We start from the raw sequence: 26,845 nt of genomic DNA, 5'->3' as shown, positions 1-26,845 counted from the left end.
AAGTGGTATGGTGAATGTAAGGCCACCATGAATGCGAGTTTGACATTTGAGCAAAGGTGAAGGCAGAGAGGGAGTTAGCCATGAGTAAAGACCATGAGATGGGAACATGCTTGGCATGTTTCAGGAATAGTAAAGAAGCCAGTGTGGCTGGAATGGAGAGTAAAAAGAGATGAAATCAGAAGAGTAAGAAAGCTGAGGCTTTTATTTTGAGAAAAATTGAGAACTATTAAAGGGTCTTCATAGATTAACAGAGGTTTCAGTGTTCACTCTTCCTCTCCACCACCGCAGAAGGCAAAGCCTGCAAAGGAAAAGGTGCTGCCGGGTTCTGCAGTGTGCAAAGCTGTTCTGTTTTCAGATTGAAGACACTTCAGTATTTGTGAGGTATCTTAGTGTGTATATTACATACATGAAATGGAATGCAGTACTGTCGAACTTGAAATCATTTCTTCTTTTAAATTAAGAAAAACATTTTTTAGGTTTATTTGACCAATCTCAGCACTCACAACCCCGAGATCAAGAACAGCATGCTGTACCAACTGAGCCAGTGAGGCACCCCAAACTTGAAATCATTTCTAAGTAGGTGAGACATCATTGGTACTATTCTACTTTTGATCTGAATAAAACACAACATTGCTGGAAAAATCTAATTACTGAGGTTAGTTTTCTTCGCACAGCACACATTTGAGTGCTTTGTGTAAAGGGACAGATACAATATATATCTTTTAAATATCGGTTGAAATATGCATAAAAAAGAGCTCAAGATTTTTAATTGTATTTATTTTCATTCTTTATCTGTATACTAAGTATATGTCTAAAAAGATTCTTTTTAATATCTCAATGAAGACCTTGACAATTTTCTATGCTTTAAATAGGAATTTCTTACCTATTGTCTTTGATTGGAGATTTTCACCAGTTAGTTGATTAAAAATAGATTCTGCTGCCAAAATTCCACTTTTCATTGCTGTGTGGGAACCTTTGATCTTGGGAACATTCATGAAACCAGGGCTACAACCAATTAGTAAACCACCAGGAAAGGTGAGCTTTGGTATAGACTGAAGGAAAGAAACATTCAAAGTGCATTTTTAGTTCAAATTAAACAAGCAGAACAATATTACAAATTATATTCTCTTAAAGTCTTCTAAAGCTATAGGGAAAAATTTGAAGGAAAAAATCAGAATAAGGGCAGTTTCCACCCCCCCCCCTCCTTTTTAAGAATGAGGGTTAGACTATTACTACTATTCTAGGACTTCTTCCTCTTCTGCCCCCTGACTAACCTACATGAGACAGATTTACAACCAGAAATTAACATACATTTTTATTTTTACATATCCACATCTAAAAATACTCTGTAAACTTAAACAACTATTATAGAAATTGTAATCTGCTTTTACATACATTCTTGGTAACATGATTTACAAAGGATGTTAACTCTATATCCCTGTATTATTTTACTTTGGTATCTAGAGATGGAAACTTAGGTTCTGATCATGGTATCGTGACAATTAGCTACTACTTTAAGGATATATTTTAATTAAGTTAAGAATAAGTTGAATTTCCAAAACAAATTTTATTTATTTATTTATTTATTTATTTATTTATTTATAAAGTTTATTTTTTTGAGAGAGTGAGAGCACAAGTTGGGGAGAGGGGCAGAGACAGAGGGACAGAGAATCTCAAGCAGGATCTGCACTGTCAGCATGGATCCTGATGCAGGGCTCAGTCTCACAGACCGTGAGATCATGACCTGAGCTAAAATCAAGTCGGACACTTAACCAACCGAACCACCCAGGCGCTCCCCCCACCACCAAATTTTAAGACAGTTGTCTGGGCCTTAGTATATACTTTTCATGAAAAACAATGTAATAAAAGGTAGTGCTGTTATTTGGGTTACCCAGTAAAGCTTATATATACCCTACAATGTAGTGGCTAAATTAGATTGCATGAGAAAATGTATTCTAACTATAGTTTGAAAATGAAAGAAGAGAGGACCAATGCACAGTTTCCTCCTTCTTTATTTTTTCTTCTTTAAGGGCTTCCTAAAGTAAGCCACAAGACTGTGTTGAGAAAGTGGTGGGTGGTAAGAGTTTGGCTGATGGTGCCAAAAGGGACACAGAGGGAGGCAAACCGTAAGAGAATATTAGAGACAGAAGGGATCATCTTCATTTTACACATGATCCCACAAAGCCAGAGAAGATATGTAACTTGCTTCAAATCACTTGGTATAGATTTTAGAGCTAATTTTTAAGATCATCTTACATGTTTAATATTTTTACAATAGTACTAACAGCTTTTATTATTGCTTATTTCATTGTTTATATATAATTAATACATTAACTGCATTTGGTAAGATTTATTTTGAACATATACTAAAATAGAACAATTCAGGGTAAAAGCTTGACAGAGGCCACCTAAAAGGCATGACTGTTACTAGGTAGTTGGGATTAATTAATTACCTTTGTGGAAAACTAAATCTGTCTTTGTTTCCTTGCTGCTAAGGAGTAATGGAAAATATCTTGGATCATATAGTTTTAATTTTCGGGTTAAAAACCAAGCAACCAACAAGAAGCCTATAAATTTATCTCAAGAAATCAATATATTCTTAAAACTAAACTCACAGTGTAATTTAATTTAAACTATGGTGTGACACAGTTTTATAAACACTAGATGCTCTGCTTAAAAGTTTCTTTCTATAATTTTCTATTCTTTATCTAAATTTGTTACATTATATTTTCAATGTTTACTTTATAATACAGAAATAAATAAAAAATTTTGTTACCTGAAAGCCACCTTCATTCAGAGCTCTGGCTCCATATGCAATTCTTTTTCCACCTTCCAATGTCGGCTGAATGCTGGGATGGTGTTTCCACCTCTGGAACTCTCTAAATGGGCTCAGATATGGATTCTGGTAGTCTAGACCAACCTTAAAATTTTTATATTTAAATTTAGTAAATTTATATAGACATTTTTATTTCAAATTATATCAAACTAAAGTGTGAGCAATATTTATGAGAAAGCATTAAGTTTCTTGTGCTCAATAATACTTGGAGAACTATAGGCAGTAACTCAAACCTAACTGAATAAAATCTGTTTGGAAAAGAAAGGGTAAACAAAAGGATACCATGTGTTTGTATTTGGCCAAACTTTAAAAATGTAGACCGTATTAATAAATCTTTGTGCTCTGTAAATAAAAGTTCAAATTAGAAAAGTATTTGTAGGTAAGTGGCTAACATTATGTTTCTACGAAAGGAGCTGTAATTATTTTTCATGTATCAATACACACTCTGGTAATAAACTAATAAACTATATGTGGTGCTACTAAGGCACAAATGAAGAAACAGAATGTAATCATACTTAGAAAAAAAGAAGACAAGAAATATTAGAGGCTACATTTTACAAGGCATTATCAAAACGCTAAAATTAATACCCAAAACTTTTTTCCTCTCAAAAAATTAAGTCACTGGAATAACTATACAAAAATGATATACTGAACACTTGGCTATCTGTCAAAAAACAACAATAATGCAAAAATTTAATGTATCACATAAAAGTCTAATTATGACATTAAATTATAAAGTTGCGACCAACTGCAAGGCGCAGAAACTTTATTTTTTCCATTCCTTGCAAGGTTCAAGATGTAATTTACTGCAAAGACATAAGTGGCCAAAAAGGGAGAAAATGCTTACATTTAGAAGTTACAGATTTTTTTGAGGGGAACACGGCGGCGTAAGAGGACGCTGGGCTCACCGCGTCCTGCTGATCACTTAGATTCCACCTACACCTGCCTAAATAACCCAGAAAATCGCCAGAAGACTAGCAGAACGGATTCTCTGGAGCCAGGCGTAGACGAGAGGCCCACGGAAGAGGATGACGTGCTATTATACATGGAAAACCCAATAGACTCCACCAGAAGTCTGCTAGAACTGATACATGAATTTAGCAAAGTTGCAGGATACAAAATCAATGTACAGAAATCAGTTGCATTCTTATATACTAATAATGAAGCAACAGAAAGACAAATAAAGAAACTGATCCCATTCACAATTGCACCAAGAAGCATAAAATACCTAGGGATAAATCTAACCAAAGATGTAAAAGATCTGTATGCTGAAAACTATAGAAAGCTTATGAAGGAAATTGAAGAAGATATAAAGAAATGGAAAAACATTCTGTGCTCATGGATTGGAAGAATAAATAATATTAAAATGTCAATACTACCCAAAGCTATCTACACATTCAATGCAATCCCAATCAAAATTGTACCAGCATTCTTCTCGAAGCTAGCACAAGAAATCCTAAAATTTATACGGAACCACAAAAGACCCCAAATAGCCAAAGTAATTTTGAAGAAGAAGACCAAAGCAGGAGGCATCACAATCCCAGATTGTAGCCTCTACTACAAAGCTGTAATCATCAAGTAGGCATGGTATTGGCACAAAAACAGACACATAGACCAGTGGAATAGAATAGAAACCCCAGAACTAGACCCACAAACGTATGGCCAACTAATCTTTGACAAAGCAGGAAAGAACATCCAATGGAAAAAAGTCTCTTTAACAAATGGTGCTGGGAGAACTGGACAGCAACATGCAGAAGATTGAAACTAGACCATTCACACTTTCTCACACCATTCACAAAAATAAACTCAAAATGGATAAAGGACCTGAATGTGAGACAGGAAACCATCAAAACCCTAGAGGAGAAAGCAGGAAAAGACTTCTCTCACCTCAGTCGTAGCAATTTCTTACTTAACACATCCCCAAAGGCAAGGGAATTAAAAGTAAAAATGAACTACTGGGACCTTATGAAGATAAAAAGCTTCTGCACAGCAAAGGAAACAACCAACAAAACTAAAAGGCAACCAATGGAATGGGAAAAGATATTTGCAAATGACATATCAGACAAAGGGCTAGTATCCAAAATCTATAAAGAGCTCACCAAACTCCACACCCGAAAAACAACCCAGTGAAGAAATGGGCAGAAAACATGAATAGACACTTCTCTAAAGAAGACATCTGGATGGCCAACAGGCACATGAAAACATGCTCAACGTCGCTCCTCATCAGGGAAATACAAATCAAGCCACACTCAGATATCACCTCACGCCAGTCAGAGTGGCCAAAATGAACAAGTCAGGAGACTATAGATGCTGGAGACGGTGTGGAGAAACGGGAACCCTCTTGCACTGTTGGTGGGAATGCAAACTGGTGCAGCCACTCTGGAAAACAGTGTGGAGGTTCCTCAAAAAATTAAAAATAGACCTACCCTATGACCCAGCAGTAGCACTGCTAGGAATTTACCCAAAGGATACAGGAGTACTGATGCATAGGGGCACTTGTACCCCAATGTTTATAGCAGCACTCTCAACAATAGCCAAATTATGGAAAGACCTGAAATGTCCATCAACTGATGAATGGATAAAGAAATTGTGGTTTATATACACAATGGAATACTACGTGGCAATGAGAAAGAATGAAATATGGCCCTTTGTAACAACGTGGATGGAACTGGAGAGTGTTCTGCTAAGTGAAATAAGCCATACAGAGAAAGACAGATACCATATGGTTTCACTCTTATGTGGATCCTGAGATACTTAACAGGAACCCATGGGGGAGGGGAAGGAAAAAAAAAAAAAAAGAGGTTAGAGTGGGAGAGAGCCAAAGCATAAGAGACTCCTAAAAACTGAGAACAAACTGAGGGTTGATGGGGGGTGAGAGGGAGGGGAGAGTGGGGGATGGATATTGAGGAGGGCACCTTTTGGGATGAGCACTGGGTGTTGTATGGAAACCAATTTGATAATAAATTTCATATATTGAAAAAATAAAATAAATAAAAGTTATAGATCCAAACCCAGTGCTGCTTTCATTTTTAGTGACAGCATGCCTAAGTGGAAAATGGGCTTTGAAGTCACACAGACTCAGGTGTGAATCCTGCCTCTTGTCATTTAATGGGTGTGTTTGAGAAAGTTGTTTAACTTGTTTGGACTTCAGTGTCCTGTCAGTAAAATAAGGACAAACCTACTTCTTAGGATTATTATGAAACTTAGAATTCTCAGTGAAGCATCTAGCATAGTGTTGGGCATTTAGTAGCTATGATTCCTAAAGTATACATAAAGTATATTTATAGTGTTCAAAAAGCTATAGACTAATGCCAATAATAGCCACAAGCACTTTACAGACTGACAAAGTTAGAAAGGGACCTTTAAATGAAAAGCTTTTTTTTTTTTTTTTAAGTAAAAAGCATTTTACATGCTGCAGATATCATAACACTGATGATCCAATGACTCTAACAGAATTTTCCATATTGGGCATGTAACTTACCACAAAACCAAGAGCTACCAGGGGTTCACCTTCATTTAAATGGTAGAGGAAAGAGCCTCCATAAGTATGTCTGTCCAAGGGCCAACCAACAGTGTGATCTACTCTTCCAGGTTTCCACTTCTTTTCATCAATAATCCATAACTTAAAAAAAAAAAGTCCTAGAGTATTAAATATTTTCTATCACCACAATATATATAACTTGCCAAGTTTTATGTCTTAGTTATGAAAGTTTCAAGTCAAAGACTGTAATACACAAAAAAAGTAATACACTGAGAAACACAAAAAAAGTACTTCGCATATCAAAGAAAATTATATCAAACTGCAGTGTGATAAACCGGACTAAAGGAAACAGGTCAGAAAAGTTATGAAGTCTATAGGAAACACCCTGAAGAGATGAGGAAAACTTCTGGGGTGCTGGTAATGTTCTGCATCTTGATCTGGCTGGTGGTTACATGGGTGTGTTCACCTTACAAGAATTACTTGAGCTGTACACTTAAGACCTGTTGCTTTACATATGTTATTCTTCAATAATATAGTTTATGCTTTCCTGCACTACCACCCCCCAATGAAAAAAATTGCTCATCTATTTTCAGAATGGTTAGTTTTAATTTTAAACAATTTCCATCTGAAATATTATTTAAAAATCAGATAATGTTACGTGCTATCTGCAACCTACCAAAACAATTAAGCCTTTACTCACAATAAATCTAGTTATATATGGAATTTGAAACTTTCTGAGCTTTACCCTAAAAAAAATTAAACAAAAAGGTTATAATTAATCTTTTACACTCTAATAAGCACAAGGTTTGGGAAAACAGAGATCGGATAAACTGAGAATATATACAATATCTAACCTAATTAAATTTTAGGTTTCAAATCAATATACTATGGCTGAGCATATATTTCATAAACTAAATTATCTTCACAGTGCAATTTTGAAGAAACAATTCTTGTAAGATGCAGTCACCCTACAAACAGCATATGGGTATCAGGTCAAATCTTATTAGGGCAGATGGCATTATAATGAAAAAAATTAATATTACAAGTATTTTTGGGGTGCCTGGGTGGGTCAGTTGGTTGAGCATCTGACTCTTGATTTTGGCTCACGTCATGATCTCACAGTTTATGAGTCCGAGCCCCACTCTGGGCTCTGCACTGACAGTGTGGAGCCTGCTTTGGGATTCTTTCTCTCTCTGCCCCTCCCCCATTCGCTCCCTCTCTCTCCCCAAATAAATAAACTTAAAAAAATATTTAAGTTCAAGACTTTGATTTCAAACAACATTTTTAAAAAAAAGTTTATTTAGTTATTTATTTTGAGAGAGAGAATACAAGCAGGGAAGGGGCAGAGAGAGAGAATCCCAAGCAGGCTCTAGGCTGTCAGTGGAGAGCCCGATGCAGGGCTCGATTCCATGAACTGTGAGATCATGACCTGAGCTGAAACAGTCAGATCCTTAACCGAATGAGCCACCCAGGCACCCTTCAAGCAACATTTGATAAAACAATTACATGTAGATACAATTTAGATAATAATGGAATTTGATTAGCAGTGCTTTCTAGCCCCTTAAAAAATATCTGAAATCTTTTTAGTCATAATGAACATCTCAAGTCAAGGAAAAATATAACAACTATAAAATTATATCAATGTTATAAACTACATAACAATACAAACAAGTTTAAATTCCACATTTCAAAATGAAAATTACAAAAAACAAATCAGGATACCTCCTTGAGTCCAATTCCATAGGTTTGGGGATCACAATTGGCTCTCAAATCAAACTTCTTATATAGTTGCTTGGCTAGATGTCCATGGCAACCCTCTGCAAAAATTGTAACTTTGGCATGTAGTTCTAGTCCTCGCTCAAATGTTGTCTAAAAAACAAAAACGTTAAATTGCAACATTTGACAATTTAAAAAATATTCACATTCTGGTCAGTTTTTTTTTTAATATGAAATTTATTGTCAAATTGGTTTCCATACAACACCCAGCACTCATCCCAACAGGTGCCCTCCTCAATACCCATCACCTCCCCTCCCCTCCCTCCCACCCCCCATGAAACCTCAGTTTGTTCTCAGTTTTTAAGAGTCTCTTAGGTTTTGGCTTCCTCCCTCTCTAACCTTTTTTTTTTTTTCCTTCCCCTCCCCCATGGTCTTCTGTTAAGTTTCTCAGGATCCACATAAGAGTGAAAACATATGGTATCTGTCTTTCTCTGTATGACTTATTTCACTCAGCGTAACACTCTCCAGTTCCATCTACGTTGCTACAAAGGGCCATATTTCATTCTTTCTCATTGCCAAGTAGTATTCCATTGTGTATATAAACCACAATTTCTTCATCCATTCATCAGTTGTCTGGTCAGTTTTGAACTGAACCATGATTCAGGTATGGAAGAAACAGTACAAATACATAACCCTAGAAATAAAACTAAGTACTGCTGTAAGTGGAATCTAATTTAAAATGTTATAATATATCCTGTGTCTCTGTTGTATTTTTCTTTATAACTTCCAAAGTACCTGAATGAATGCATAAGAATTAAAAAGGAAATAAACCATGCTCCTGCTAAAAAAATTCTCTCCAAGTGAAAATAAAGTGAAAAGCGAAAAGCCATTTCCCCCTGCTCAATTTTCCAGTCTCATCATCTGAAGCAAAAAACACTATTAATAGTTTTCTTGTGAATCATCCCAGAAAATTTCCATGAATAAAAAATTATACAGAGACTATTTATATCCTTCTAACACAATCATACCAAATATACTCTTTAGCTACTTGTTTTTCACTTTAATAATACTTGTCCTCTATTATTCAATGTATATTATAAAACTGAAATTTTTTTCCAAGTAGAAACAAAGCTACAATTAAAGTCTTTACTTCTTTTTTGCTCTATATATTTTGCGCTTAACACCTACCATGATGTAGATACTCAATAAAGTTACTTAATAAAGGAATACAGAATAATCAGGAAAGTCTATTATGAAGTATATCTTTTCTGATATTTCTCTACTCATTTTGTTTGCATGTATGTGTGTGTGCAGACATTCATACAGATAGTAGTTTTACACTGACAAACTGTTTTATAACTGCTTTCACGTTAGTGATTTGTCTAAGGCAATATACACCAAAGAAGGCATTCATTTTTAAAAAATATTTATTTATTTATTTATTTTGATGGAGAGAGAGAGCAAGCAGGGGGAGGGGCATAGAAAGGGAGAGAAAGAATCCCAAGCAGGCTCCATGCTGTCAGCACAAAGCGTGATGTGGGGTTCGATCCCACAAACTGTGAGATCATGGCCTAGGCTGAAATCAAGAGTCTTGATAAAGTTAACTGACTGAGCCACCCAGGCGTCCTCCTATAGCATTCAGTTTTAATGCTTGAATACAGTCCCCTAATTTTTTAAACAATTCTCAATAGTGGGACAATCACACCGTTCCAGTGTGTTTCACTATTATAAAGCACTTCTTACATGAATATACTTGGTGCTAAATATTTTCGGTCTGAATGGTAAGAATTATCTCATTAATTTAACAATAAATTAATTTCTTTGGTTACTAGAAATTCTGAACATCTGTCACATGCTTACTGGTAACTTTTTTTTCTTGAGCAATACTTACTAGTGTCATAATAATGCATACATGTATATTACACTTGCATACACATCCTATAAGTACTCTCACTCAGTACCTTTTTATTTTGTTCTTGTCTGCTTCCTTTTATTATACTTCATCCATAAACCGTATTAACAATCTAGTATGTACAGTTTTACCCAAATACATAAACATACGTATATTCTGAGATACATACACACTTAAATTTTTTCGATTCTTGATTTATTCTACAAAAAATGAGATCATATAATACAAACTGTTCTGTATCTCTTCTCAATACTACTTCATGAAAATCTTTTCAAGTCACTGTATAGTTCAAATTTTTCTTTTCAAAGGCTGTATAGTAGTAGCCCATGTGGAAATACCATAGCTTATTCACCTGTTCTGCTAATGCATAATAACCATTAACTCTGTTTCCAGTTTATTTGTGATCAAAAACAATGTTTATAAAACATACACCCTCGTATATATATATTCTTACAATACTGGTGCTGTGAGTGCAGAGCCCGCTTCCAATCCTATGTCTCTCTCTCTCTCTGCCCCTCCCTTGCACTCTCAAAAATAAGCATTAAAAAAAACCCAGAAACAAAAAGAAAAAACTTCTTGGGCCCTACTATAGGACACACTGAGTCCCAGACCTCATATAATTCTGATGAATCTGGTCAAACCCTTAGAAGAACAATGAAGTAGGTAAGACTCCAAAGCTTTGCCATTTGCTTATTTCTAGGCAGGAAGCAGTAAGAAACAGGAACATCTGCAGGGAGACTCAATACGAGATTCCCAATTCTGTTCAAGAATGGCAGAAGGAAGGATAAATTCTAAATTAACAAATATGTATTGAGGACCTGATATTACCTGGTACTATACGGTAGGTACTGGAGTAACCCTCCATGATCTCTGCCCTCATGGAGCTTATGATCTAGTTGAGAAATTAAGACAATAAACACATAAATATGAATTGACAAATTAATTTATTGAGATGCTAATTTGTGTTTTGTCCTATTGTTACAGGAAAGCAATGTGTTTTTTTTCCTTGTCCTTTCCAGGGAATCTTATGGATCCATCCCCTTAGAGCTTTTCTTTGCAAATTCAAAAATAAAAGTTGTAAAAACCTGAAAACCAACCAGGATTATATCTGAATGAAAGGAAAGCAATCAGTTTAATATTTACCAAAAGATATTAAAATCATGTCAAAGACTCTATCAACATGACTGATAGTAATACAAATTACTCTTGTCCATAGAAATGAAAATTGTGGAAGTGGCAATGCAGTTTACTGATGACCTACACATGGGTATGTTTTTTGAATTCTCCTTGAACTGCTCACTGAGTCTGTCATTTATTAATGAGTAAAATAAAATCTGTCACATGTTTGTTTTATATTTGGATGAGTCATGTTTTTCTCTTTAAAAAAGTATTCTTAAACACATTATATTGACTTGTCTAAGTCACTTTTTAGTTCAAAAATGCTTCTGTATTTTTTAACAAGAGAAAAATTCCACATTAATCATATTCTAACACACACTATTAGCATACACTCTGTAGCAAAACTAAATTACTGCATTTAAATTGATTCTCTTCTTTGTTTTGTCAGTTTGTTAAGCTCATAACTGTTAAGATGTTTACCTTTGGGGCACCATCCTTTTGTATCCCTACATCATTAGTGGCAATCCCCTTTACACTACTATCTTCGTGAAAAAGGACCTAAAATGAAAACATATTTTGTTATCACCTAGGATTCACAACCACCTTGAAAAGAAACAATAAACAGTCTTAGATTTTTAAGAAAGTGAGCATGTTCTCTAGATTACAGAAATATAGGCTTTAAAACATTTAGGCAAAAAAAAAAGACACATGTTTTAAAGATACTCCCTTCTAGCATATAAAAGAACACAGCTCTAAGAGTTGGAAATGAAAGAAATGCCACAACTTTTTGAAGAAGAAAAGTGGTAAGCTACTACAGAGGTCACTAAAGAAACCAGTAACAATAAACAAAAAGCTCTCTGAAGAGATCAGATATCAAAAACAGGTATACAGAACCTGAAATCAGGGCCTGTAACAAATGAAGACCATCAGTGTGGGTGGGAAGACAATAGTGTCAGGAAAGCCTCTGTTCCAAATGAGCTAAGACTCCCTCCCCCCACCAAAAAAACAAAACAAAACAAAACACCAAAGAAAATGAAACCACAAAACAAAACAGAAAGAGGCTCAAGACAGCCCAAAGGTGATCAAAGTTTATTTCTGGAGCAAGAAGGATTGGCAAAAACTGGTCAAAAGGGTAATTCTGAGGATGAGAAATAGCAATCAATCCTCTGTAACCCTTACTTGGCTTCCGATTCCCCTATGAAGAAAAATGCTCTTGAGAAAGGAAGTACAAAACGTACACTAGAATCACACAGAAAGCACAGGTGTGAAAAGATGAAACAAGGATTAGTGGCAATGGATATGAAAAGAAAAACATATAAATATTTTATTTCTTACCCTAAAAATGAATCAACTGTAGAATGTGGCTTTGAACTAGAACTGAAGTCTGACTCAGAGTACAAAGAAACCCAATAAACAGATCATTAATCTATTGATGATGATCTTTAACGGACTGAGGAAAAGAAGAAAAGCGTAAGAGACTATGTGTATATGTGTGTGTCTGCTCACAAAAAGTAAAAATCATAGATTCTACAAAGTGTGACTTTTACACTGATCCCAGTCAAGAATATTTTAATCAGGAAAATGCAAAACCCCACATTTGGGTCTAAAAACCCAAATGCATATATATGAGCTGGGAAAACAAAAATTAGTATAGCACCAAGTATAATACAGGGACTTACATGTTTTATTTGACTTACATATTGTAAGGGTAAAAACAAATCTAAAAAATTTTTGAGGGACACTTGGGTGGCTCAGTCAGTTAAGTGTCTGACTTTGGCTCAGGTCATGATCTCACAGCTTCGCTCGTGAATTCAAACCCTGCATCGGGCTCTCTGCTGTCAGCACAGAGCTGGCTTTGGATCCTCTGTCCCCTTCTCTCTCTGCCCCTCCCCAGCTCGTTTTCTCTCTCTGAATAAAAAAACTTAAAAAATTTTTTTTTTCAATTTTCCCTGAGGCCGAAAACAAAAGAACTCCCCTCCCCCTCCTGCCGATTCTTCCAATTCTTTCCTTTAGAAAACTTAGCTGTAAACCCTTTCTATGTCTCTCTGAGATATAGGAATGTTTTTAAAAGTCTTATTTAAGACTCCTGCCAGATCTGCATCTCAGAAATGTGTTTCTCCAAATATGGAGACATATTTGAAATGTAAACACCATGGAGAATGGTGTCCTATTTCCCTGTCTCTGTGGGAACAGAACCAAGCTAGGTGCTTGGTTCTAAGTTATAACTTCCTGCTAGTCAAAAAAATACAAGAAATTTTATTTTTCCTCTGGATAAAGACACTTAAACTATATGTAATGGATTGTATCTGTGTGGCTATGTGAAAGAATGATATTTCTTTCTGTTTTGGCAATCTCCCTAGCAGACTGCCTGTGACATGCATTGCAGTCTTGGTTTAATGCTCATTAAATAATAAAACTTTTTTTTATAACTTATACAGATTTTTCTGGGTTTGTAGGAGATTTTATTTTATCTATCTATCTATCTATCTATCTATCTATCTATCTATTTTTATTTATTTTGAGAGATAGAGAGCGTGAGCAGGGAAGGAGCAGAGAGAGGGGGAGAGAGAGAATCCCAGGCAGGCTCTGTACTGTGATCGCAGAGCCTGACGTGGGGCTCGAGCTCACGAACTTTGAGATCATGACTGGAGCAGAAATCAAGAGTCAGAGGCTTAACCAACTGAGCTACACAGGAGCCCCAGTAAGGGATTTTATTTTTAATCATTTCCCCAATAACACTCAGTGCGAATCAATAGTATGGTATGTTTGCCAAAAGAGTTATTTTGAGAGAAACAGAACAGATTCCAGAATGAAGAAGGCAATAGCTCTTCTCTTGAAGCAGTTTTTTCATTTGGGGTGCCGCTTTATAAAGGGGATAAAAAGGGAAGAATCTCAGGGCACTGAGGAATACTGAAGGAACTCAAACTATGTAACATTATGGTTGAAAGAACTGAGAATATTTAACCTAGGAAAGAAAAAACACCAGAGTGAAAGTGAGGAAGAAGAGAGGAGGGCATAATTATAATTGGAAAACTGTCCTTGGAAGAGGACAACAACAAATCTGTTGTTGTTCTACATGGTGTGAAACAGAAGATGTATTTCTATTCAATATAAGAGAGTATTATCAACAATCCAAACATCAGATAGAGATTATTTCACTCCTGATGGTGTTCATTTGTAAATTAGACAATCACTTGATGAAGGTACAAAATAAGGAATTCAAGTACTCTTTGGATTAGATCTTTTCACGATTCCTTCTAGTCTTAAAATTCTGAAATTCCATGGCTTTTCTAAAATATCTATTTCTTTACATTTGTACTATCCTTGGTTTATATTCAAAAGAAAAGAGATTCTTATAAATATTAAAACCAAAATAAAGCTGTACAAACCTCAGCAGCAGCATAGCCAGGGTATACTTCAACACCAAGGGCTTCTGCTTGTTCTCCCATCCAGCTTACTAAATGTCCCAAGCGGACAATGTAATTGCCATGATTATTCATTGGAAGACCTACAAATATATGCTTATCAGTCTGACATTTTATCAATAAAATATCTAAATAAAATACACAAATACTTAACTTAAAAATTCTAATCAATATAGGGGTGCCTGGGTGGCTCAGCTAGTTGAGTGGCCGACTTCGGCTCAGGTCATGATCTCACAGTTCGTGAGTTTGAGCCCCATATTGGGCTTGCTTCTGTCAGCACAGAGCCTGCTTCGGGTCCTCTGTCCCCCTCTCTCTCTGCCCCTTCCCCACTTGTGCTCTCTCTTCCAAAAAATAAATAAAACATTTAAAAAATTCCAATCAATGTATAATTTCTGTGTAAATATACACACTATCTAATGGTCATAATTTCATTTATTTTCTACAATTTTGGCAAAAATTCTAATCACTAAATTAAAAACAACATTACAACACTAAATTAAAATTCTGAGTGGCTTACAAGGCTATCTCAATTGTTCTAGACTAAAAGACAAAGAACCAGGTTCTATTCTTGTTTTACTACAAGTTAGCTATGTAACTTTGGGTAAGTCCTTCAAATCTCTGGGCCTCAGTTTTCTCATCTGTAAGAGGAAGGGATTTCACCAGATGAAATGTAGTTCCTTCCATGTATGGAATTCTAAGATACTACAAATATTTATCATACCTTACCTGGAAGAATTGGCACTGGAATTCTGTATTTCTCCGTTAAAATTCCAAATCTGTCTTCTGTTACGGGAGTGTTAAGTGGAGCCTGAAAACAAAAGAAGGAAAAAGAAGGAAATTTTTAGTTCATATTTGTAATGATAAATAGAAATAATAAAAAAAAAACTGTCAAAGGGAAAGTGAACTACTTTCCTCACTTTTCTTTCATCATTTCCTTTAGAAAACTTGGAACTATAAATCCTCTTTGTCTCTTTGAGATGTTTAGGAATCTTTTTAGAACCTAAATAAGCCAGTTTTACATCCCAGAAATGTCTTTGTTGGGGGGGGCTTGGAGACATCTTGGACATGGCTTCCTGTCTCCCTCTCTCTGTGGGAGGTTAGCCTAGGTGCTTGCTCCAAGTTGTAACTTCCTGCTTGATGAAAACAGAAGAGAAGTTTTATTTTTCCTTTGGATACAGACAATTAACATGCATGTAATGGACTGTATCTGCTCAGTTGGGCTTAGAAAATCTTTTTCTAATATAGCAATTCATACTATAGCAATTCAATGAGATCTATTTTTGATACAATATTGTAAAAAGGAAGTTAATTAGGTATAACTAAAGTATTTCTAGTTTAAAGGAGCTTGGTCTTTTATTTTAAAGTCTTTTCTTTAGTGTTTATTTATTTTTGAGAGAGAGATCAGGAGAGTGTGCGAGAGCGAGGGACAGGCAGACAGTGACGGAAACAGAGGATCCAAAGTGGGCTTTGCGCAGATAGCAGGCCGATGTGGGGCTTGAACTCACCATCCTGAGCCCAAGTCAGACACTTAACTGACTGAGTGAGTCACCCCAGTGCCCTGAGCTTGGTGTTTTAGAAAGAAAAACATAGATGAAATTTTTGGAATTCAATTTACTCCATACAGAAATAATACAGAAATCATACAATTTTTGACATTTACAAAGTATATTCACAGGTAGTGAATATTCTAATGTTGGCAGATATAACATAACCCATCTTATAGAAGAAAAAACTAAGACATGTAAAGTGTAAGATTTTAACCAAGGTCCTACAAATTATGAAAGCAGTAAAACTAACACAGTTCTCTACGTATCATACCAGTGCCTTTTCTGCTTAGGTTATGAGAGGCCATATTAATTTCTTTCTTTAGACCATTTGGTTAGACTATCCTCTTTGGCTTTACATATTGCACTGTTCCAGGAAATTGACAGAAAGCTTTAATAAGAACAATGATATAAACACCTATGGAACAAGTTAGGAAATACCCTCAAAATCTGACAGGACTCAATTTTTTTCATTCTTTTTAAGTTAAAAAAATACCTATCTATAATAATCCTCTAAGAGGTAGAATTATGTGAAAAGGGTTTTCCATATCCTATAATTTGGAAATAGAGATAGAATAAAGATTATGCTTTGTATAAAAACCAATTTTTCATACTCCCTTCTCCTTCCAGTCTGGGAATAGTTCTTCAAAAGCACGTGGATCCAGGCAGGCCCCTGAGAGAGTATGAGCTCCTATTTGAGCAGCTTTCTCTACGAGACACACACGGATGTCCTTTTCATGTTTAGTAGCCAGCTGCTTTAGACGGACTGCTGCAGAGAGTCCTGCGGGGCCTGCGCCAACGATAACTACATCTGCTTCTTCCGCAAACCTCTCCATGTTCACTCCTGGAAGGAAAAAATGTTTAAAAAAATACATGAAAATTCTGTGATGAACATGATCTGATAAAAATCACATACTGGGTTACAAATACTACACTGTACTAAGCATTACTTATAGAAATTGCCCCTCTGCTTTGCATGAAAATTATACTAAGTATATTACTGTATTAATTGGACGTTCTGTTAGGTTCTTTTCCAGTGTAGATCTTACTTTAGCTTCTAGAAGCCAACTTTCGGCTTTGGGATTTACTACTATAAACTTAGCAGATATTTGCTTATCTCAGTATCAGTAAGTGATAGTGTTGGTAAAGCTATGAAATATTATTAGATGATTTTATACTATCATGAAAAATATTTCTCTCCACAAAACGATACAAAGTATCTAGAAAAGCCTCGACTCTTCTACAGAAATTATTACTTACCTTCCCATCGCTTGTCTTTATCCCGGGGATAAATAGTATAGTGGGTAGTAATTCGAGGTACAACAGAAGTTGAAGACCATCTTGTACCACACAGAGGTAGATAATTTTTCTTAATTTTTAAGGCATGAAAGCACTGATATGCTGCATGAAAATTATGAACATTATTATTTCTTTTTCAATTAGGTTTCCTCAGGAATAGGCTGCAAAAACATTTTTTAAGAGAAAAAATTTCTAAGATTGGGAATCAGATCTGGTTTTTGTTAAATTTTCTATTAATTAGCCCTAAAACCTTAAACAAATCACTTAACCTTTCTAGATTTCAGTGTCCTCATCCAAAAAACGAAAGGGTCACTAGATGATGATTTTTATTTATTTATTTTTTTAACATGAAATTTATTGTCAAATTTGTTTCCATACAACACGCAGTGTTCATCCCAACAGGTACCCTCCTCAATGCCCATCACCCACTTTTCTGCCCCCTTCCCCCCCCCCATCAACCCTCAGTTTATTCTCAGTTTTTAAGAGTCTCTTATGCTTTGGCTCCCTCCCTAACTTTTTTTTTCCCTCTTCCCCTCCCCCATGGTCTTCTGTTAAGTTTCTCAGGATCCACCTAAGAGTGAAAACATATGGTATCTGTCTTTCTCTGTATGGCTTATTTCACTTAGCATCACACTCTCCAGTTCCATCCACGTTGCTACAAAGGGCCATATTTCATTCTTTCTCATTGCCCTGTAGTACTCCATTGTGTATATAAACCACAATTTCTTTATCCATTCATCAGTTGATGGACATTTGGGCTCTTTCCATAATTTGGCTATTGTTGAGAGTGCTGCTATAAACATTGGGGTACAAGTGCCCCTATGCATCAGCACTCCTGTATCCGTTGGGTAAATTCCTAGCAGTGCTATTGCTGGGTCATAGGGTAGATCTATTTTTAATTTTTTGAGGAACCTCCACACTGTTTTCCAGAGTGGCTGCACCAGTTTGCATTCCCACCAACAGTGCAAGAGGGTTCCCATTTCTCTACATCCTCTCCAGCATCTATAGTCTCCTGATTTGTTCATTTTAGCCACTCTGACTGGCATGAGATGATTAAGGTAACTTTTTGATCTAAAATTGTATGATTCCATATGATGTCTTATATTTGGAAATCTGTGTTCACATTCTGACCATATCAATACCGCATTCAATTAATAGTTAGGTCTATGTTGTTCAGCCATTAGTTGTGCATGTACTGAAACACACTATACTATTTCCTAGACGAACAATTAAAATTTTCTTCTTAACGTTTGTTTATTTTTGAGAGACAGAGAGAGACACAGCACAAGTGGGGTTGGGGCAGAGAGAGAGGGAGACACAGAATTGGAAGCAGACTCCAGGCTCTGAGCTGTCAGCAGAGAGACCAACGTGGGGCTTGAATACATGAACTGAGAGATCATGACCTGAGCCTAAGCCGAAGTTGGATGCTTAACTGACTGAGGCATCCAGGTGCTCCAGGTGAACAATTTAGTTAGTTTCTCCTCATTAAAGTAATGTTTTCAAACTATAATATTTTAGAAGTATCTAATAAACTAATTTTTCAATATAGCTCGTATCAAGCCTAACCTATAAATAGGATGACCATATAATTTATCAACTGGATACTTGTGAGAGTAACAAGGGGCAGTATTAATTATGCTGGGACAATGCAGGCAAACTAGGTTTTATGGTCAGCCTTTTAAAAAATTAACTCTCCCATATGGCAGTATCTTCTGAGAGCCTCAAAAATGTACCTATACTTTAAGTTAGAAAATAGAAATAAACAGAAGTGTGCAAAGATTTATCTGCAATAATTTTCTTTAAACCTCTGTTGTCCTAAAATCTTCAACTCTACCTCCTCCCCCCCTTATCTGAAGCAGATACTCTAACACACCAAACATCATAGAAAGATAGAAGCAATTAGGTGGGAACTTCCCTATTTCCTTGGCAACAACTTCTAATGTAATCTGTATTTGTATCTACTCTTTGTTCATTCTCTTAGGTTATAATAGATGTCGTTTCCCTTCACTTAGATTAATCCTTCCATCTGGATGATGAGGCTTATCCCTCCCATATTTGTAGGGACATCCCTCCATCTGAGGCCTTCCCTTTGACCTGTATCTTCAATTTCAGTCTCTCTTCTCCGGTACTCTTCTTCATAATTTTTCCCATTATAAAAAAAAAAAAAAAAAAAAGGGACAGAGAATCCTCCCTTGGGAATAGCCCTGAAAAGTATAAAAACTTGTATTTGGAGCTATAATAATTAAAAGTCTGTTATAGGAGAAGGGATAGAATAATCAAAGGAAAAGAATAAAGAGTTCAGGATTTGATGTCTGATAAAGATGCCATTTCTAATCAGGGAGAAGAGATGGTTACTCACTAAATCATCAAAGATAGGGAGACAGTCATTTGGGAAATGAATTCCACTTGGCCTATAATTTTAACAGAAAAAGTCAAAGTATAAAAGATTATGGTGATACATCCACAGATTATTTGTTTCTCTGCTTCTGAGTGTAGGTTGCAATTAGTTACTAGCTTCCCACAAGTAGAGCATGAAAGGGAAAAATATTACTTTTCAGTGGAGAAATATAGCAGACCCTTTTTTTTTTAATTTTTTTTTCAACGTTTATTTATTTTTGGGACAGAGAGACAGAGCATGAACGGGGGAGGGGCAGAGAGAGAGGGAGACACAGAATCGGAAACAGGCTCCAGGCTCTGAGCCATCAGCCCAGAGCCCAACGCGGGGCTCGAACTCACGGACCGCAAGATCGTGACCTGGCTGAAGTCGGACACTTAACCGACTGCGCCACCCAGGCGCCCCTATAGCAGACTCTTTAACCAAATGATCAAGTTTAACATTACTGGCAATAAGATATGTTGGTAAAACATACTCCCTGATATGGTAAGAAGAGCTCTTCACCTATGTGTCATACTTCCCCCAAAATCTATAACCTCAGTGTAATTATGAGAAGTCAGACAAATTCAGATTGAGGAACATTCTACAAAATGCCTGGCTAGTACATATCAAAAGTATGAAAGACAAGAAAAGACAGAGGAACTATCACATTGAGGTAGACTAAGGAGACATGACAACTAAAAGCAACGTGGTGTCCTGGGTTGGATCCTGGAACAGAATAATAAAATCCAAATAGAGTCAGTAGTTTAGTTAATAGTATTACATCAATATCAATTTCTTAGTTTTGATAATTATACTATGCTTATGTAAGGAGTTAAGCTGGGCAAAGGGTATATGGGAACTCTGTGTTATCTTTACAATGCTTCTGTAAGTGTAAAATTATTTAAAAATACAAAGTTAAAAGATTAAGATTATGGTGATACAAAAGTTAACTCAAAAAGCTTCAAAGACCCAAATGTGAGAGCTAATACTATAATTTTTTTTTAAACATGGGTATAAATCTTTGTGACCCTGGATTAGACAAAGGTTTCTTTGCTATGATACCAAAACCACAAGCAACAAAAGAGAAAATAGGTAAACTATACTTCAACAAAATAAAAACCTTTTATCTTCAAGGGATGCCATCAAGAAAGTGAAAAGATAACTCATGGACTGGGAGAAAATATTTGCAAATCATATATCTCATAAGGGACTTGTATCAAGCATATATAACAAACTCATCTCTAATAATAAAAAGACAACCAGATTAAAAAAGAGACAAAGGATCTGAATAGACATTTCTCCAAAGGAGATATATAAATGGCCAATAAGCACATAAAAAGATTCTCAACATCATTAACCATCAGGGAAATACAAATCAAAACCACAATGAGACAATACTTTATATCCACTAGGAGGGCTATAAGCAGTAAGAGGGATAATAACAAATGTTGATGAGGATGTGGAAAAACTGGAACCCTCATACACAACTGGTGGGAATGTGAAATGGTGCAGCCACTTTGGAAAACAGTCTCCCAGTTCCTCAAAACCTTAGGCATAGAATTTCTATATAGCTCTCCCCTAGGTATATACCTAAGACAAATGAAAACACACAAGAGCTTGTACATGAATCTTCACAGATGCATAATTCATAACAGCTAAATTATAGAGAAAATCCAAATGTCTGTTTGTGGATGGATAAAAGGTGATATATTCATACAATGGAGTATTATTTAGCAACAAAAAGAAATAAAGTAGTGATATATGCTACAATATGGTACACTTTGAAAACATATTGCTAAATGAAAGAAGCCAGCAGGGAAAGATCACGTATTATAGAATTCCATGTATATGAAATATCCAGACTAGACTAATTTATAGAGACAGAAAATAGATTAGTTGTTGCCTAGGGCTGGAGAGGTTGAAGAGTGACTGCAAATGGTGTGAGGTTTCTTTTTAAGGTGATGAAAATGTTCTGAAATAGACTCTGGTGAGGGCTGCACAACTGTTATGTTTGTATTAAAAGCCATTGAGCTGTGTATTTTAGATGGTGTGATTGTATGGTATGTGACATATCTCAATAAAACAATTATTAAAAAAAGAATATTCACAACCACACACAATAAAGATTATGAGAAAAACACTGGAAATTTTTTTTCTAACAGAGATGTGGGGCAAAAGGATCTCTCATCCATTGCTAGTGGGAATGCAAAGTGGTACAGCCACTTTGGGAGATGGTGTGGCATTTCTTAACAAAGCTCAACATGCTCTTAACAAATGATCCAGCAATTGCACCCGTTGGTATTTACCCAAATGAGTTGAAAATTAATGTCCACACAAAAACCTGCAGTCAAGCAAGATGAGTAAGCTCTAGAGATCTGATGTTCAACACTGTACCTATAGTCAACAATAACATACATTTAAACATTTGTCAAGAGGGTCTATGTCATGTTAAGAGTTCTCATCACAATAAAATAAAAGAAAGAAAATGGCCAATATTAAAAACAAAGCCCTTCACATGAATGTATAGCAGCATTATTTATAATTGTCAAAACTTGGAAGATGTCCTTCAATAGGTGAATGGATAAACAGATACACTGGGGTGCATCCAAACAATAGAATATTATTTAGCACTAAAAAGAAATGAACTATTAGACATGAAAAGACATGGAGGAAACTTAAATGCATATTAAAAGAAGGCAATCTGAAAATGCCAGTCTACATACTGCATGATTTCAACTACGTGACATTCTATAGATAAAATTATAGAGACATTACAAAAAAATCAGTGGTTGCCATGGGTTCTGGAAGAGAGAAGAAGGGATGAATATGTGGAACACAGGGGATCTGGGGGTAAACTATTCTATACAATAATGTAACTAATGGTGGATACATGTCATTACACATTGTCAAATGCACATAAAATGTACAATACAAAGAATGAACTCTAATAACAATGTATCAAAATTGGTTCACCAATTGTAACAAATGTACCGCCAATACCAGATGTTAATGGGGAATGGGGGAAAGTTATATGGAAACTCTGTGTATTTTCTGCTCAACTTTTATTTATTTATTTATTTATTTATTTTTGGGACAGAGAGAGACAGAGCATGAACGGGGGAGGGGCAGAGAGAGAGGGAGACACAGAATTGGAAACAGGCTCCAGGCTCTGAGCCATCAGCCCAGAGCCTGACGCGGGGCTCGAACTCACGGACCGCGAGATCGTGACCTGGCTGAAGTCGGACGCTTAACCGACTGCGCCACCCAGGCGCCCCTGCTCAACTTTTCTTTAAACCTAAAACTGCCCCCCCCAAAACTAAGTTTATTAATTAAAAACAAAACAAATAGAAAAGGGCAACATGGAAAAAAGCAGTGGTTAAGTGCATAGGTTTTGGAGTCTGTTTACATTGTGTTTGAGTTCATTAACAGCAACGAAACATTCAGCATGTTATTCTAACTCTGCTCACCCCATCAGCTCTAAAGTTTATGGTCAGTCTTTGCCTTGGAAATACTATGATATATGATCTAGTATAACTCTTACAAAAAGCAAGGGGCTAATACATATTTGATAATTAAATAGATATCTTCCTAGTTACAATTTTCACTGTAATTTGCAGGAACCTGCAAATCTGTGGTTTAATTTCCAAAAAGTAACTTGGGTTATACAGCAATAACAATAATAATGAGGCCTTTCCTAGTTTTTAACTTGTCTCTTATAAGGAAGCATCTATCTGCAAATGAACAAGTTTCTTTTTCTTTTAAGATTTTATTTTATTTTATTTAAAAAAATTTTTTTAATGTTTATTTGAGAGAGAGAGAGACAGAGTGAGAGTGGGGGAGGGGCAGAGAGAGAGTGAGACACAGAATCTGAAGCAGGCTCCAGGCTCTGGGCTGTCAGCACAGAGCCCGGGACATGGGGCTTGAACCCACAAACTGCGAGATCATGACTGGAGCTGAAGTCAGACACTTAACTGACTGAGCTACCCAAGCGCCCCTAAGATTTTATTTTTAAGTAAACTCTACACCCAATGTAGGGCTCGAACTCACACTCCCGATATAAAGAGTCACATGCTCTACTGACTTTGTCAGCTAGACATCCCAAAAATAAAGTTTCTAAATATGGGCTATAACAAATAATTAGTAAAGATCAACAAAGACTTTTACATGGATTTGAAATATACAATAAAATTTACATTTTAATGGACATACTGAACAGTTCAAAATTTTCAATTTTAGGGGTGCTTGGGTGACTCAGTCAGTTAAGCATCCTACTTGATCTCGGCTTAGGTCATGATCTGAGGGTTCATGGGACTGAGCCCAGCCTCAGGCTCTGTGCTGATAGCGCAGAGCCTGATGCTTGGGATTATCTCTTTCTCTGCTCTCCCCTGCTTGTGCGTGCCTGTGCACTCATGTGCTCTCCCTCTCTCAAAGTAAATCAACTTAAAAATTAAAAAACAAGAATTTTCAATTTTAATACATCTTATCCTTCATGACCTTATAAAAATTGTGGGGCAGCTCATCCCCATTTACAGTAGATAAACAGGCATTCAGATGATCCCACTCAAGATCAGTCTCAATCCTTCCAACATCAGTCAAGCTCTGAGACTATGATTGGATTTGGAATGATTTGTGAATGGAAACTGTGCTGTGATGAAAACAAGATTTTTTTTTTCCTTTCTTTTCTAATTACATGGAGAGATAATTGTCTGGCATAGTCTAATTATTTTTTAGTACCTAATTGCAGAACTAGCATATTTTTATGATTTATTCTTTCCAATAAAATATTTTTTTAAAGCAAAAATCTGGCCTCAGAAAATCAATGAGTAAAGATTGTGGGAAACAGGAAGGAAAGAGATGTCTAGTGGCTGAACTCTAAGGACTTTTAAACACTAAAAAATATCTTGGGGCACCCAGGTGGCTCAGTCGGGTAAGCATCTGACCTTGGCTCAGGTCATGATCTCATGGTTGTGGGTTCAAGCCCCGGGATGGGCTCTGTTCTGACAGCTTGGAGCCTGAAGTCTATTTCAGATTCTGTGTCTCCCTCTCTCTCTCTGCCCTTCTTCCACTTGTGCATGTGCTCTCTCTCTCTCAAAAATAAATGTTTTTGATAATCTTAAAAAGAGTGGCAAGGAAACTAATTTTCTCTACTTACAGAGGCGTACTAAAAATTTTAATATTGGGAATAATGTTTTAACTATTAGGTAACTTTTCACATATCCTAAATCTTGAAAAAAATGTATCTAAAATACATAAATAAAGATATTACAGGAGAATTCAGTTCTAGAGTTCAGTTCAAATAGAGCATTATCATTATTCAAAATAATATTTATTAATTATTTGTATTATTAAAAGATATTAAAAATCTTTATTTTGTGATGAATTGTAGTTTAGTGTATAGAAGTTATCATTTGCTGCTGCAAACTGTTGACCTGGTATCAGACAAAACTAATTCTATTGCTTACATAGCCAGTGGTTTTCTTGAGAATATTTGGAATTGGGTAGTTTGATTTTCCCCAGGGGATAAAAATTAAAAAGTCATGACCTTTACTCTTCTTCTGAAAACAAATCTGGTACTCCACTTTAAACATCTGAACCATTAGGCAACTTGGCTGAATTTTGGTAGAGAAGGTCAAAAAGTCCATTGAACTCATAACATCACTGCCAACACATTTGTGTCCATCTCTTTGTTGCCAGTAGTGCTAACACTGAGCTATGAAAATGGCAGTGATTTAAGTATCCATGGAAAATGGAAAAGTGCTGGAATTTGGTTAACGCTTGGCCCAAGAATGGTTTCAGCTAAATTAGGCAGTAGGGTAGATAGCATCTGACTACTTTGATATTCCACAAAACATAAAGCATAATACACATTAGGTGTAGTAATACATGTATGAGTAACAGGAACTTTAAACAAAATTCTAATTTAACATAAGGTAGCCAAATCTGACAAAATTCTACTTTCATAAAATGTACATAATAAGAACATCCATGAATCTGCAGTATGTATACTTGTTTATTCCATAACCAAAAATTAAATAAAAGATAAAAAAAATTAAGACAACTGTGAGAAAATTCAAGATTCTGCAGTGAAGTTTTTTTAATTTTTAAACTTTTTTTGTTTTTAAGTAAAACCAACCAAAGACCATTCAACTGCATTATTATTATTATTATTTTTACTTAAGAGAAAGGGAAGGTAATGAGGTATTTTCACAAATCATCATGATGGTTCTAGGAGCACCCATAACACGGTAAGCCTCTAAAGTTAATTTTAGACAATGTAGAAAAATTTCTGGCTCCAGATGTAATCTGGTGACTTGGGGCAGCACATGGATGTTAATCATGATGTGACAGATCGGACTTCAAATTCTTAAGAATGGACTAGGCTGGGTGCAAAGACGAAAGTCAGTACACGACCAAGAAGAAAAACTGTGCAAATATTATTTTGTCCATTTAAAACAATGCAACATATAACACCTGAGCTATGGGATAAGAGTTTTAGGACCAGGATTTGGGAATATTCGGTTCAGGAGTCCACCGGAGGGTCATGTTGACAAGGTTCCTCAGCCCACGACCTTTAACCTAGTTGTTAATTCTTCCAATTGGGGCAACTCAATGGGGAGGAATTTAGGGTCCATTAGCAGGCGCAGACAGCGTGGCCTTCGTCCTAGTTTAACCAGTGAACGCCAGGAGAGCCGGAGGAGAGAGGTAGGTGTCCAGCCGCAACCCCCCCCCCCCCCCCCGCCCCAGGTGTGGCCCTGTCCTTTTCGCCCTGACTCCTCGACCTTCCTCCATTTATCCCCGCCCGGAGTTCTCTCTCACCCGGGCAGGACAGCTTGGCTAGCGGCACCAACATATTCACTGTTCCCAGGACTGTCGGTGGGACACAACGAAGGGCTGTCTGTGGCTCGCCGCGGGCGCTGGACCTCTAGGCCGCGGGGGGCGCCATCACCTGCCAAGAAGGACCAACACCTCCGCTGAAGTTTGCCTAGAGTTCGGCCCAACACTGTGGCTTCACCGTGTTCCCGCCTCTTTCTCGCTCTGCGCCGGCGCCACGCATGGACGCGATGGCCAGCAGAGACTTCCGGGTCACGTTCCGAAAGAGGAAAAGGAAAGAGACTCTTAGTCCCAGCCCGCCCCCG

The 26,845-nt window shown here is 36.4% G+C and overlaps 1 protein-coding gene across 1 annotated transcript in view; it reads right to left on the bottom strand.

Moving 5' to 3' along the window:
- The window catches only part of ETFDH (electron transfer flavoprotein dehydrogenase), a 30,970-nt gene extending 4,267 nt beyond the window's left edge, over positions 1 to 26,703 (bottom strand). Inside the window, exons 1-10 of the mRNA XM_047091025.1 lie at positions 26,526 to 26,703; positions 17,294 to 17,434; positions 16,648 to 16,877; positions 15,216 to 15,297; positions 14,454 to 14,572; positions 11,545 to 11,622; positions 8,040 to 8,186; positions 6,318 to 6,458; positions 2,777 to 2,920; positions 884 to 1,052 (exon numbers count right to left, since the gene is read on the bottom strand). Coding sequence (XP_046946981.1) covers positions 884 to 1,052; positions 2,777 to 2,920; positions 6,318 to 6,458; positions 8,040 to 8,186; positions 11,545 to 11,622; positions 14,454 to 14,572; positions 15,216 to 15,297; positions 16,648 to 16,877; positions 17,294 to 17,434; positions 26,526 to 26,559 — 1,285 coding nt within the window. The 5' untranslated portion in view covers positions 26,560 to 26,703. The remainder of the gene's footprint in view (positions 1 to 883; positions 1,053 to 2,776; positions 2,921 to 6,317; positions 6,459 to 8,039; positions 8,187 to 11,544; positions 11,623 to 14,453; positions 14,573 to 15,215; positions 15,298 to 16,647; positions 16,878 to 17,293; positions 17,435 to 26,525) is intronic.
- Positions 26,704 to 26,845: the final 142 nt, after the last annotated feature.

This window comes from Lynx rufus, unplaced genomic scaffold (assembly GCF_022079265.1).
Source record: "Lynx rufus isolate CCGP_SWC_20201006 ecotype Redwood Valley unplaced genomic scaffold, mLynRuf1.p SCAF_3, whole genome shotgun sequence".
In the NCBI taxonomy this organism is placed as follows: Eukaryota; Metazoa; Chordata; class Mammalia; order Carnivora; family Felidae; genus Lynx; species Lynx rufus.
This window is presented reverse-complemented; position numbering and strand designations above follow the sequence as displayed.